We start from the raw sequence: 13832 nt of genomic DNA, 5'->3' as shown, positions 1-13832 counted from the left end.
AAGCAAAYGTATCTTACGCAAGAGTTATAAAAAAGGAAGGTCACACCCAAAAGGCAGCTGTAATGCTTTTATTAATTTAGGATTCTGTCCAACTGTAGTACTTAAAATACATCTCAGAAAGGACTCGAACATTACAGCAGGTATGAGGTGGCACAAGATTAAAACATCACTACAAAGGGTGCAGGCTCACTTGAGCAGCTTCATCACGGAGCTGAAAGGTGCCAGGTTCTCACAGGATTTCATCCATTTCTGCACGTTGGCCGGGGCGCTGTTGGCAGTGCCCGTCTGGCGCAGGGCACACCACGCCACCACATCGGCCACCGTCAGTTCATTGCCCACCAGCCAGGAGCTCCTGGCCAGGGCAGCGTTCATGGAGCGCAGAACTGCTCCTCGCTCCTTGCTGCTGCCTTCCTTCAGCTGCAGGATGGCTGTGTCCACCCAGCTGTCGATCAGAGTGGAGGTAACTGCATTGTGCTTCTGGCCAAACAGGGAGAAGAGAAAYCGAGCGATGTTCCCTTCTCCTTCTATAGGGCACATGGTTTGAATGCTGAACTTCATCTGCGGTTTGGGAACTGAAATGAACAGAAGGAAAAAMTGAATGTAACATAGTAAAGCAGTGAAATAGAATGGTAATTCCATTATGTATAATGCCAGCACTACTGTTAACATCATCAGGTTAATGAACAGTTTTTAGTCTTCTGGCATAGAGATCACTCTTTGAAACTTCAGCCATGTGTCCCACCTAATTCCTCTTTGGGCTGCCTTATTTGTAGAAACTGAAAAACACTGCTATTAAAAAAAAAAATCATTAGGGTACAAACACCCCTGTCAATGCCATGTGTATTATAACAGCACTAACTCCAAACAGGAATCTTCCTCTGGCCCAGCATGGTTCACAGCTATGAGAAGACAACAAAAATTTTATCTAACTCTTCATATCCCCCGTATGTCAGCACAAAACGACCTAGGCCTCTGTTGGCAAGGGTTTATAGCACAAGTTTCATTTTCTCACCTATTGTAAAATAYTGATCTACAAATTTTGTTCTTACCATCCTTCCAAATCAGAGTAAAGCCCAGCTGATACTCATGACGTGGCTGCTTCTTAGTCTGCTCTCCAAAGCATTTCAGGAGGTTTTCTGGCACACTTTTCACTGAYGAATGTGTGTGAACAGCTGACAGTATTTTGTAGCGCTCACAAAGCAGACTGTGTATCACCAGCAGTGACAGTGGAGGTAGAGAAGGATTGGCATTGATGACAACATCTTTCAGGGCACCATAATCCTGAATGAAAARTAAAACATTCAGCAGGTAAGACACATTCCAGATCATACTCATAARCATGGCTTTCATTTGACACCAAAATGTACATAGTCATGCATGTGTATATCTGAAATTCTAACGATGTTCAAGTAAATCAATTCAAGTTTGGCAATTCAAAACTTGTTTAAACTTTAAAACATCTTCCTCCCTCAGCATGTAATTCAAGGATGTGACTGAGGTAAACTCTACTCCAATCTGAAGCCAAAGTTAAGTTTCCAGTTTAATAAAAAAGAAACCAATTGTTCTAGTTTCAAAATTACCTGTTCTAGCTTGGGATTATATGCGAGTACATACAGTATTAGTATTTATGTTTGTATGTGTGATGTGGATGCCCAAAATGAAATGRTAGYTGTAGGTTGGATATTGTGTTCTGAGTGTCCCAGGTTTTAATGCCACCCCTCCAGCCCCAAAAACTGAACATGGAGAAGGTGCCTACCAATGKACCTGCTCAACTGAACTCACCTTTCCAAGCATCAGATCTAAATCTGCTCCATTTGTTGTCAAAGGAGCAAATTCGTCAGTATGAATGAYATTTGTTACATCAAAGTCAGCATCTGGGGTTTGTATCATCTTGGAGAGCCCATCCACAGCACTCTTCAGCTCATACAAACGCTTTAGAATCTCCTCCTGGCGGGATTCAAGTGCTTGAAGTGATGGGTCAACCTCTTCCTACAGGAGAGGGAAAAACAAGGCCATGTGAACATTCACTCAGCTGTCAAAACAGTCCACAGCCCACTTGACATTAAGTTTTGAAAGAYTAAACACATTCAGATAGCCAGAGCATTGTGAATATCGTGGACTTGTCTTGTATCTGTATGACTGGTGAGATGGCGTATTTAATAAATTTCTGAAATCTTCTGCTTAATGTATTCATTAAACCATTCGTTACAGCAAACTCTGTAACATAGTCAGAATCAGGCAAGAGTTTGGCAGTGAAGTGCTGAATGAAAACTGAAAAATCAMAGTTAGCTTGTGATGTATTCTTTARCYCAGARGAGTAGGTGGGTACGTTTGTGGTACATTGGCCATAYAAGGAAACATTTTGACAAATCAGGGAGTTAATAAAAGTAAAAAAACCTGAAGATCTAGATGGATGCTGTGTCTTACAAAACTGCTCTTTGGAATAATTTTCCATATTCAGAGAATATAAAATATAAAGAAAAACAGACCATGGGCTTTATTACATAATAATACCAATGCAGCTTTTAATCTTAATTACTTTACAAGCATCTCACAACCTCTTTCAAAAGATGAAAAATATATTTTTCTGGCAGATTTTAAGTCTACAAGCTTAAAATAGAGAGAAACCCTTATATAATCTAAGCATCCTGAACAAGGATTAACAAAACCCAAACTATCATGGATCAAGAGATAAATAAGGTATCCAAGTAAAATCTTTATACCCACTTAACAAAATATTCTCAAAGACAAGGAAAGACCTCTTATGCGACCATTATTTAGTCAGTACACAATTCCATGCTTTGCAAAAGGAAGGCATTTATTTAACAATCCTGTTAAGTTCTGACCCAAGTTCCTCCTACTCAGTAATTTCCAGCACCAGCCTGGGCGAGGGCACAGCAAATCCGTGATGGCATCAAGCTAAAATTGGCCACAAGCGGCCTGTGAGAATTCATTGCATTCCTGGCACTGGAGAGAGGCTGCTCAATTAGCCTTACGTAACACAGCATTTTAGATTTTTGCCTTATTTAAGACTAAAGAAACTGAAACTAGAAACAGAGGGTGTGTAGCTGGCTAAATGCAGAGTTGAGCCGGCAAAGCGATGATGATGCAGCAGGACGGAACGAGGCCTGGCAGGAGCTCGGCACGGCCATTCAAACATAAAAACCGCCACAGGGACACACGCGAGAGCCCACAAAAGCCGAGCTGAGAACAAGTGAAGGCTTTAAAATATCACTAAGAAATTCCTGAAAACGCTGTGTTTATTTAACCCTCAGACGAGCCGCTGAGGGAAGGGGGATCCAGGCCCGTCCTGCGGGCTGAGGCGATGGGACCCCACCCCGTGAGCTCTCCGGTAACCGAGGCTCCTCCCGGTCCCGAACTGCGGCTCCCACCGAAGGGAACACCGGCCCAAAAGGAACACCGGCCCGAAGGGAACACCGGCCCGGCGGCCGCATGGCTGACCCCGCCAGGGCCCGAGCACGCCCTTCCGCTGTGCCCACCCCCCGCTCCGCTCCGCTCCGCTCCTACCTGCGGCGGCGGCGCGGCGGTGCCGGGGGCTCGGTGCAGGTTGGGCAGGGGGTACATGCAGGTGGGCAGGTGTCCCGCCAGCACCTCGGCGCTGTGCAGCGGCCGCACCTTGTACATCGCGGGCATGGCGCCTCCCGCCCCGCAGCGCGCCCGCTCCGCCGCCGCCGGCCCGCCCCCCTCCGCGCCCATTGGCGGAGCGCCGCCTGACTGACACATAAGAGAGCCAATGGACTGCGGGTCCGCCCGCCTGCGCTCCTGCCATTGGCTGTCTGAGCGCGTCCCCACAGGGGCGGAGGGCTGAGGCACCGGGCCGGGGAGCGCGGTCGGTGCGGGGCGGGTGCGCTCCGGCCGCTCCCGGCGCTCACCGAGCGGGGCGGGGGAGCCTGAGGAGGGCGCGTCCCGTCCCGCCGGGGCTCTGATGGAGGCGGCTGCGCCCTGGTGAGTGTGTGCACCCACCGGTACCGGCTCTGGCCCGGCCTTCGCATCCCGCGCCCAGGCCTCTTGGCTCCCCTCACGGGAGCCGTGATCCCCGCACGGGCCGTGTCTCGGCCGCCGGCGCGGTTCTGCTTCCCTTCGCTTCCCGCCTCCCCTTCCGGCTCTCTCAGGGAATCCTGAGGGCTTTGCTGGCCGCTCTCACGCCGTGGTTTGCTGTCCCTCTCTCCCCAGCCCGCTGCCCGCCGGGGCCATCGCGCCCATCGACCGCCGCTCCGTCCATCGCATCTGCTCGGGACAGGTGGTGCTGAACCTCGGCACTGCTGTGAAGGAGCTGCTGGAAAACAGCCTGGATGCGGGAGCTACCAACATCGGTAACTCTTCATCCAGTTTTAATAGACTTCTAAAATACGTCTTTTTCCTCAAAACCGGGTCCATGTTAACAAATGTGGGCAAATATTTTCTGTTTGGGGCAAGCACGTCTGCAGTGGTTTTACACCGCAGGTTAATAAAACATTCTGATTCTCAGGCTCCGGCTGGGAGTCAGTTTGTGAGTTTACTTAATTTCTAGCCACTTTGGCCGCTAAAAAAGTATGTGCCCTGTGGAGCAGTGGTGATGGGGCTCTGCCAGCCGGTGGCCTTAGGCTAGCACAGGCAGGGCTGGTTTCCAGAACTGTCATAATTGGGAAAACTTCTGTTTAGRCAGAAGTTCTGTGAATCTTAACTACCTGGAGCTACAGACTGTTTTGCATTAGATTGACCTAACTTTTGACAGCGATTAGGATTTTTATTTTTTTTTTTTGTTCAATGTTAACATGGAAAGCTGTTGTTCGAAAAATGTACTTCAAGWGCAAAATTGATACTGAACATCATGTGTGAACATAGAGAATTAAAATACTTTATGACTCATTTTTGTAGACATAAAACTTAAAGATCATGGAGCAGAACTGATAGAAGTCTCAGATAATGGAAGTGGAGTGGAAGAGGAAAACTTTGAAGGCTTGAGTAAGTTGAATATTTTCATAATTTTTATTTGGGAATTTTGAAAGGTTTTCAATAAGAAAGCCACGTTGGTTGTTTTAAAACAATTTCCTAAGTTTAATTAAACAGATACTTGGCTTTTACATAATGAGTGTGTGACCTGCGAGACTTGAGCAACACTAGACTGGTGTTCTGTAGTGCTCTTGKGGTTACAGTTCATGTAACTCAGAAATAAGCTTTGGTTTCATTGCTTATTTAAATGGCACAAGCAATACAAATAATCACAGAGGAAAAAAATCCTATAAATGTTCATGTGGATTAATTCATGTTGAATCATTAGTCATTGTTGAAGGAGTTGAGCTTTATGGAAGTGACAGCTTTGGAAAGGTGAATTGTAAACTTGAGTATTTGCTGAAAGGGAKCTGACATTGACTGTCAGTTTGACACTGACTGTGAAACTTCCCAGCTGCTGRTTTTAAATTGCACAAAATGTGAGCAGGAACAGTACTGTCTGGTGAATCTAGCCACTGCAACAGAAATACTGACATTTATTTTTGATACAACAGTGAAGCATCTTTATACCATAAGTTGTTACTCAGTARCTTTGGTGTGTTATTGGAGCATCAGAATCTCATTGTGCTGCTGTTGCAGGGCAGTGAAGGGTCGGGGATGCTGCTGCTGGGTCAGTTTATTCCCTGGTAACTGCACTGATGGTGTGAAATCCTCCTCTGTCCATGCACAGCACARGCTGCTGCTGTTTTCTGCCAGGGCAGGATGTGTGACAGTAGAGCAGCAGCAAAGGCAGGGACTGTGTCCTGCTTTGAGGCATCTTGTTTGCTTATACCAATAATGCTGAATAAATCTGTGGTGTAAGTGTGGARTAACAGGTGCATCTGAGAATTTTGGATCTTGTTTAAAGGAAAAAGGGAAACCAAGCASTATTTTGTCTTTAATCGTTATATAAAATACAATGAATAATACARAAGGATTTTTGCTTCTTGACATGCATACAAAATCTACTTGCATAGACCAGTGTCACTTTGAAGTGAAATGTGTRTTTGAAATRTCTTTTTCCAGCTCTGAAACATTAYACATCAAAGATACAAGATTTTTCTGATCTAATACATGTTGAAACATTTGGGTTTCGAGGTGAAGCTTTGAGTTCACTGTGTGCATTAAGGTAATTAATATTATTTAATAGTAGCAGAAGGTTGCTATATATGCACAAAACCACGCCACCCTTTCAGTTTACCATTATTGATAAAGTGAGGCTTTGGAAACTTGCCTTTCCTTACTGTTAGGTCAGTTTTGAGCAGTAGGTTACTCGACATCCTGAGTCCTTTCCAACCAAAATTATTCTATGATTCTAAGCACCTAATTGGTTATTTTATGTACAAATTTAGCATTACTTAAGTATGCAGATYTTTACAGGGTGGGACTGTGTATTTGCATGAGTGTTTGATCCTCTGATGTRAAGCACTGTAATATTTAAGTGCTGTTTGTTAGACTGTAACTCATTAAACTGCACTTAAATTCCTTCCAGGCCARCTATACATTTAAAATCAGTTTTTGTACACAGTGTTGCTGGTATCTGTTAGAATGAGGAAYGTAGTGTCCAACTAAATTAGACTTTAACACTGAATTTTATAAAAGAGGAATGAAAAGGATCCAATAAGAATGTTTGTGTTGTAGCTAGAAAARCATTGCACTATTCTGAAGAATAGGTTGGTAGTTTTTTGTGGTGAAGAGTTAGTTTTAATGAAATTAATGTTATTGCTGTAGTTTCTATGCCTGACTGTCATGAGGAATAGATAAGACAGTGCTCAGGGAATAATTCTGTTTCTCTTTCCTCCTGTTAGTGATGTTACCATTTTTACCTGTCACAAGTCAGCAAAGGTTGGGACTCGTTTGGTGTTTGATCACAATGGTAAAATCACTCAGAAGACTCCTTTCCCACGACAGCAAGGAACAACTGTCAGCATCCAGCAGTTGTTTTACAYGTTACCAGTGCGGCATAAAGAGTTYCAAAGAAACATCAAAAAGGTAAGGTCAGAAATTCTCAATTCAAAGGAGTGTCATACCTCAGAATTTATTCACTGCTGAATGAAATTCAGTTCTGTGTAGAACACATTGATTATAGACTATTTCATGCCTGTCTTTCTCTTCTGCTTTGCAATATTTGGGTTTAGAGGTGCATTCTCAGATTTTCAGATTTTGAAAAGAATTCATATCATGATCACTAACATGTATTTTAAAACCAGGGCTGTAAAACCACAACCTGTGTTGTGACTAAATATCAGTCTTGTAAACATCCTGTTTGCTATTWTAAATACCACTTTTCATTTTTTTCTTTAATAGGAATTTGCAAAAATGGTCCAGCTGTTGCAGGCCTACTGTATTGTTTCCAAAGGAGTGCGGATTAACTGCACCAATCAAGTTGGCCAAGGGAAAAAAAGCTGTGTGATATCCACTGYTGGAAGTCCCAGTTTAAAGGAGAATATTGGAGCAGTGTTTGGACAAAAACAGGTATTGCTTTCATTACTGAAAAGAGAGATGGTGTAGCTGTATAGAGGCATTTTTAACCTCTAACAAAATGTGAGAGGATGGGGCATGTGTTGCCCTGCAGCACACCCTGCAGACTYGCAGAGGAGAAACACCGCAGCCTCCCCGGGTTGCCCTGAAGGTCCTGGATCTGCTCAGAGGTGTTTTATGCAAGAGAAAATATTTGGGAGATGGGGTAATGCCTTAATACTCTCTGAAGCTRGTTTTAAGAGCCGTTGTGCCARCAAACAGTCTGTATGTCACAAGAGYGAGCAATTTMAARAATCCTARGAATGGTGTGATGTGAAAGTCTTAAATAAGGAACAGAAAATTGAGGTGTATCCAGGTTTTGCAAGCTSTTCCTGTGAAATTAGGATTCATAAATGTTCTGGTTAACCTTTAAATGGGATTTCAGTCAGCCGAAACTCACTGTCTTCTCAAATTTTCATAAATGATAATAAAATAGAAGGGAAAATCTATATAGGTTTGATGTTTGAATTCCTTTCCTTTTTTTATTTTTTCAGTTGCAGAGCCTTATTCCTTTTGTTCAGCTCCCTCCTAGTGAAGCTGTTTGTGAAGAATATGGACTCAACACTGCTGACATGCCACAAAATCTTTATAGGTAATTACAAAAGTGCAAACCACCATTGCCTGGGGCATTTACCATGAAATAAAAAAGTGTTGTGGTTTATAGTGTTAAAAGGAACCAAGAACAGCATAGTAGATTTGGGGATGCAGTTTTGCAGTAGCCTTTGGCAGACAAGGAATTGGGAAAGGAAATGTGTATGTTCATATTCACTGATGCTGTATAAAAGTGTTTCTTTAAGCCCCATATAAAATACTTCCCTTTAAATACGCTTTTTGATTCATTTTACCTTACTCTGACATTATTTATCCAACAGTATTACAGGCTTCATTTCTCGTTGTGATCACGGTGTTGGAAGGAGTACAACAGACAGACAGTTCTTCTTTATCAACCAACGTCCCTGTGATCCAGCAAAGGTGAGGGGTTTATTTGTATAACATCACCAACACCAACTTGTTCAATATTCTCTGAAAACCTCAGCATTGGTAACTCATGTGTATATTTATTTCTTCACGGTACAAGCTCCTGTGTCTCAAGTTTCTGTCTTTGTTTTGTCTGCTTSTGTGGACAAGAGTTCAATCATACATTAATTAATACATTAATTAGTATGCACTGGTGCAAAATAGAAGATAATAGTATKGAAGTTTATTGTTTTTTCACCTTTTCTGCAGGTTGTCAAGATCGTAAATGAAGTTTATCACGTACACAATAAACACCAGTATCCATTTGTTGTCCTTAACATTGGGGTAGATTCTGGTACGTTCTGAATTATTTTTAGTTACTTCAGTAAGGGCTATAACAATTAATTTTTATTTAGAAAATACTGTAACTCTCATCTGTGTGGTTTCCTGCACTCTGGGGATTTTTTAATGCTCAGTTGGTGAGGGAGAGAGAGAGAGTCTAGCTGTGGTTCCACTACTTTTCCCTGACACTTCTTCTATGCTCAAAAGTAAATTCTTATCTTAAATTATGAGGAAAAGGTCAGCTTCAATACAAAAAAACTTGTATGATGTTTTTGTTTGCTGGAATGTTGAGACAGTTAAATCTAGTTTGCAGATGAAATGGCAAACAAATCTAACTAATCCTGTGTAATAACATTTCAATTCATTTGTAAAGCAGTTATTTTTTTCCTTTTTTTTCCCCCAGAGTGTGTTGACATCAATGTGACTCCTGACAAAAGGCAAATTTTACTTCAGGAGGARAAGTTTTTATTAGCAATTCTAAAGACTTCTCTGATGGAAATGTTTGGTAGTGATGTTAACAAACTGAGTGTCAATCAGAAACTTCTGGAYATTGCAGGTAGGACACAAAATGTGGAAATTTTGACTATGATATATGGTGGAATTTTATGGTGGCCATTAAAGTGAAAGAGCAATTAACTTTTCATTGTTATTGTCATTAAACTCTTCTGATAATATAAATGAATGTGCTGATTGGACTGATTAGTGTTCCTGTTTAAAAAGAGAYCAAAATTCATTCTCAGTAGTGCCATTAAGTGTCTTCAAGATGTGTTTGGTATTAATGCATTTCAGCCCCATACTCATTGTCTGAAGCTTCAGGGCTCCTTTGAGCAGTTTGCTATTTTTCTACCTCTTTTCATTCACTTTAGTAAAATACATCATTTAATTCATGCTTCCAGCTAACTTAGAATCTTGAAATAATCTGTATTTTGATTTCATTAGGCAACCTGAAGAAGACACTTCCTGAAGACACAGAAAAGCCTCAGGCAGAAGTGCTGTCCGGCTGTGAGACTGAAAATCCAAGTGGTGAAGGCAAAAGAATGTCACTTGCCAGATTAAGGGAGTCATTCTCTCTCCATCAAGCMACAGAAAATAACTTTCAAAGCTCTAAAAAGGTAAAGCAGCAGCACAGTTCCCCTAGACAAAGGTTACTTGATACCACAGTGAGAATTGTGAAACCTCAAAAGGCTGTCTTGACTAAGGAGACTGAGAGTTGTCCTGAGTTGGACTCAAAGGGGTCAGTTCCAAGCAGACACTTGAGAAGATCAGAAGATAATGCAGATTCTGGATTCTGTAGCATTTCTGAGTCAGATGCTGCATGTAGTACACCAGAAGCTGGGCACTGCATCAATAGTGAAAGTGCARTGAATTCTGAAGAGGAATTCTGTAGCACAGAAGAACAGATTCAGAAGGAATGTCTTAACACTGCTGGCTGCAGTGAGAAATCATGGGACTGTGATGTTCAGGTCTTGGGYACTGATCCCAAATCAGATCAAGTGAATGACTGGACTGATCAAAACAAATTGTCTCAAGAAGCCAAGAGTTGTACCCCAAGAGTAAAACGTTTTAAAAGCAGAAACTTTAGAAGTGAAACACATGATTTTGAGGCAGGTAAATGTCCTGAAGTGAAGAATGCTAGTGTTGATGTACTGGTGGAAGTCAAAAAGAAAATCGTGCCTCTTGAATTCTCTATGAAGGTTTTGGCAAAAAAGGTAAAAAAGGTTATACAGCAACAACAGAAAAATGCAGAAACAGAAAATTACAGAAGATTCAGAGCAAAAATTAGTCCTGGGGACAATAAAGTAGCAGAAGATGAATTAAGAAAAGAGATCAGGTATTTGTGCTTTCACTTGCTTGATGTATTTTGTTAATAATTTAATAAAATTAGTTAAGGAAAAATATAAGACCTTGGTGGGTGGGCAAGACATGTACCTACATGTACCTATTAGYTTTGGGCCTATTTTGTATTTATTGTCACTAAAAAGTCTACTTGATGAGTTATTTTACTGACAGAACAGCTACATGAACAAAGTGCAAACAGAATGTGRAAAAAGACACTAAAAAGGCCACAAACTTCATAGATTTGGCTTTGTTGAGCCTTGTAAATTGTAGTGCAGTCAGAGAAACACCAAATGTCATGACAGGTAAGAACACACTGAAAAGGCTGCATGAGGCTCATATTCCTCCCTCATGTAAATGTGAAATTTGGTGAGATATGCTTGGAAAAGTAAGTTATATTCAGGTTGTCAGCAGACAGTAAGTCTGTGATTTGTTAATATTTGCATTAAAAATGTGTTAGGAAATCTTCTAATTGGGAAAAGAAGGCAGATAAGTGTGTTCTGCAGGGAAGAAAAAGAGGTTTTTAAGTTTTGCAGTCTAACATGATAAAGTRTAATTCATAATATCTTTATATCTTTCGTATACAGTAAAGAAATGTTTGCAAAAATGGAAATCATTGGCCAGTTCAATTTAGGGTTTATAATAGCAAAGTTGAATTCTGATCTTTTCATAATTGACCAACATGCTACTGATGAGAAATACAACTTCGAGATGTTGCAACAACACACTGTTCTCCAAGGTCAGAAGCTGATAGTGTAAGTATTTTCARTGTTTTAACAATAACATTTTTAAGGTTGAATTCACTGTTTCAGAAGGATATCTGTGATTATATTTATGTAGCATTTCACTCATTCAGAACACTTGAGACTGAAGTGGTTTTTATATTCTGTGTTTCATCAATCCTCACATGAGGTATAAATTCCACTGATGCTGTTGTAGATATGTGGCAAGTCAGTGGTCAAACAGATTTCCCAGTGGGTTTTTATAGCAGCCCATGGTGTGGTGGGATGTTGGAGACTGTTCCTGCAGCAAGGAATGCTGCCCAMCTGACTTAATTCTGCTGAGTAACACTTGGAAGTAACTGTTCACTGGGGACATTTTCTTTTTAACAGAGTGAAAAGTTTTACTACAGAGCCCTGTATTAAGTGTCTCTTAAGTTGCTTCTGAAATCTGTCTTTAATGCTCTGCACTGTGTATCTGTGCAATATCATCTTTTTCTCTCTCTTTCAGGCCTCAAAATCTCAATTTAACAGCAGTAAATGAAAGTATATTGATTGAAAACCTGGAAATATTCAGAAAAAATGGGTTTGATTTTGTCATAAATGAAGATGGTGAGTTTGAACCAGAATTGCTGGAAGTAAAAGAAYGCAAAGGTTTAATCTTACTAATTATGTTACCAGAAACTTTGAGATAAGATGCATTACTGTATATGGGATATTTGGTTTTTTTAAGACYTGTGATTCTGTGGTCTCAAAGTAGTTTTTCTCTCAAGAAAAGGTAACTTCTGTATTTTTCTGTTTATTATCATTGCAAACCTTCCAGCTCCTGTAACTCAAAGAGTTAAATTGGTATCATTGCCAACAAGCAAAAACTGGACTTTTGGTCCCCAAGACATAGATGAGCTGATCTTCATGTTGAGTGACTGCCCTGGAGTCATGTGTAGGCCCTCCAGGGTCAGACAGATGTTTGCTTCTCGAGCTTGCAGAAAGTCTGTAAGTACTGAAATTGATGTTTGTATTCAGATAAATACCACCTTTCCTGATGGATTATAGACATCTGTGTATCTATTGCAGGGGAGGTTTAATTGCTGTTGAGTGACAACAGCTCATATCCTTCTTCCTGTTCCTTGTGTTTTTATCTAGTAGGATTTGGGAAAAAATTCTGCTAGTTTTTTATTCTGTTCCAAACTGATGCACTCATGAACACCGTGTTAGCTGTGTTTTGTCTTCTGATTGTCTGATCAGTTTTTTTCTTTTAATGCCTTGCACAGAATTTATTTACTATATTACTGCTGAAGTACTTTATTTACTATATTACTGCTGTGGTCTGTGTCAGCTGGCAAATGGAGAAAGGAAATAATTCACTTTTTTCTTTTACTTGCAGGTGATGATTGGAACTGCACTGAACGTGCATGAAATGAGAAAACTGATCACCCATATGGGTGAGATTGAGCATCCCTGGAACTGCCCCCATGGAAGGCCTACTATGAGACACATAGTCAGTTTAGACTTGATTTCACCTAAATAAGTCAGTGTCTGTTTATTGACATTTTAAATTTTAATTCTTGGCAATATTCTGAGCTTTTATYACGACTCTCTTACTTTGAGTTTAAAAAATTTTATCCGGTGTTCAAAGTTGGAAACAATGATACTTAAAGGCATTCAGCAGGGTTTCCTTGTTATTGGTTATGTTGGGTCATCAATACCAACATCCTGGAATTCATGTGTAAATAACTTTTCTCTTATTGCAATTTGTTGTATGTTGTACTTAAGCAGCAATCAAAACTTTTATAAAATAAATATGTTTATCTTTATATATAGGAGTAGTTGAACCTCATTTATAGCAAATGCACTGATCCTTAAAATGAAGTAGAATGTGAATTTAAGTCTCTAGTAATGCCATAAAACAAATGTTAGCTTTCTATGTTTATACATAACGTATATGATAAAGAAAATGAAAGTGATACACAAGTTACAATACTTTCTTTTGCTTATACCAAAGCTGGGTTTCATTAGRTCGTGACTTAGTGCTTTAATATTACATTTAATGATTAATTTACTGGTATMTTTAAATCTTRAATAGAATAATTTGTCTGRCATCTTTGCTTTTAATTAGCATTCTTTCYCTCTGAATTCCAAACTTGTTTTTGAAAAACAGGGATTCCTTTTTTAACAATGATTGGGGGRAAAAAGCTGTCAGTCAGGTCAGCCCAAATTCTATCCCAGTACAATCAAAGTAGTTACAAAACTGTCTTTTTGAATCGGAAGCCWTTACAACAGGTAGCTAAGCTCTTCCACTTCTGTAGGACCAAGATGTGACTCAAGAAATCTGTGTGTTTATGGGTTATGTTCCCTTCTCACCCCAGTCGGTGCTGATGGAGCATTGGCCGTGATGCTGCTGATGCTGCTCCGGTGCTCCCAAGGAGCATTGCAGATGTCACTGCTGGGGCTGCCGGTGTTCGTGTG

The 13832-nt window shown here is 40.7% G+C and overlaps 2 protein-coding genes across 3 annotated transcripts; one reads left to right on the top strand and one right to left on the bottom strand.

Moving 5' to 3' along the window:
- Nucleotides 1–53: 53 nt before the first annotated feature.
- AIMP2 (aminoacyl tRNA synthetase complex interacting multifunctional protein 2) lies at nt 54–3704 on the bottom strand. Its single transcript, XM_057386326.1, has 4 exons — nt 3529–3704; nt 1783–1989; nt 1050–1281; nt 54–572 (listed from the first exon to the last, which is right to left on the bottom strand). The coding sequence occupies exons 1-4, from the start codon at nt 3652–3654 to the stop codon at nt 187–189; spliced, it is 951 nt and encodes a 316-aa protein (XP_057242309.1). The 5' UTR covers nt 3655–3704; the 3' UTR covers nt 54–186.
- Nucleotides 3705–3836: 132 nt separating this feature from the next.
- On the top strand, nt 3837–13132 carry PMS2 (PMS1 homolog 2, mismatch repair system component). Of its 2 annotated transcripts, XM_057386323.1 has the most exons (15): nt 3837–3966; nt 4195–4334; nt 4879–4965; nt 6019–6121; nt 6801–6984; nt 7300–7467; nt 8007–8104; nt 8385–8484; nt 8740–8824; nt 9215–9367; nt 9751–10642; nt 11235–11402; nt 11878–11978; nt 12190–12359; nt 12751–13132. In XM_057386323.1, exons 1-15 carry the CDS (start codon nt 3947–3949, stop codon nt 12892–12894), a joined length of 2613 nt encoding a protein of 870 aa, XP_057242306.1. In that variant the 5' UTR covers nt 3837–3946; the 3' UTR covers nt 12895–13132. The 2 variants fall into 2 exon arrangements, with proteins under 2 accessions (XP_057242306.1, XP_057242307.1); XM_057386324.1 differs by lacking the exon at nt 11235–11402.
- Nucleotides 13133–13832: the final 700 nt, after the last annotated feature.

This window comes from Malurus melanocephalus, unplaced genomic scaffold (assembly GCF_030028575.1).
Source record: "Malurus melanocephalus ecotype Western Australia unplaced genomic scaffold, MMel_1.1 scaffold_953, whole genome shotgun sequence".
NCBI lineage: Eukaryota > Metazoa > Chordata > Aves > Passeriformes > Maluridae > Malurus > Malurus melanocephalus.
Note: the sequence above shows the minus strand (reverse complement) of the source record. Positions and strands in the feature narration are given on the sequence as shown.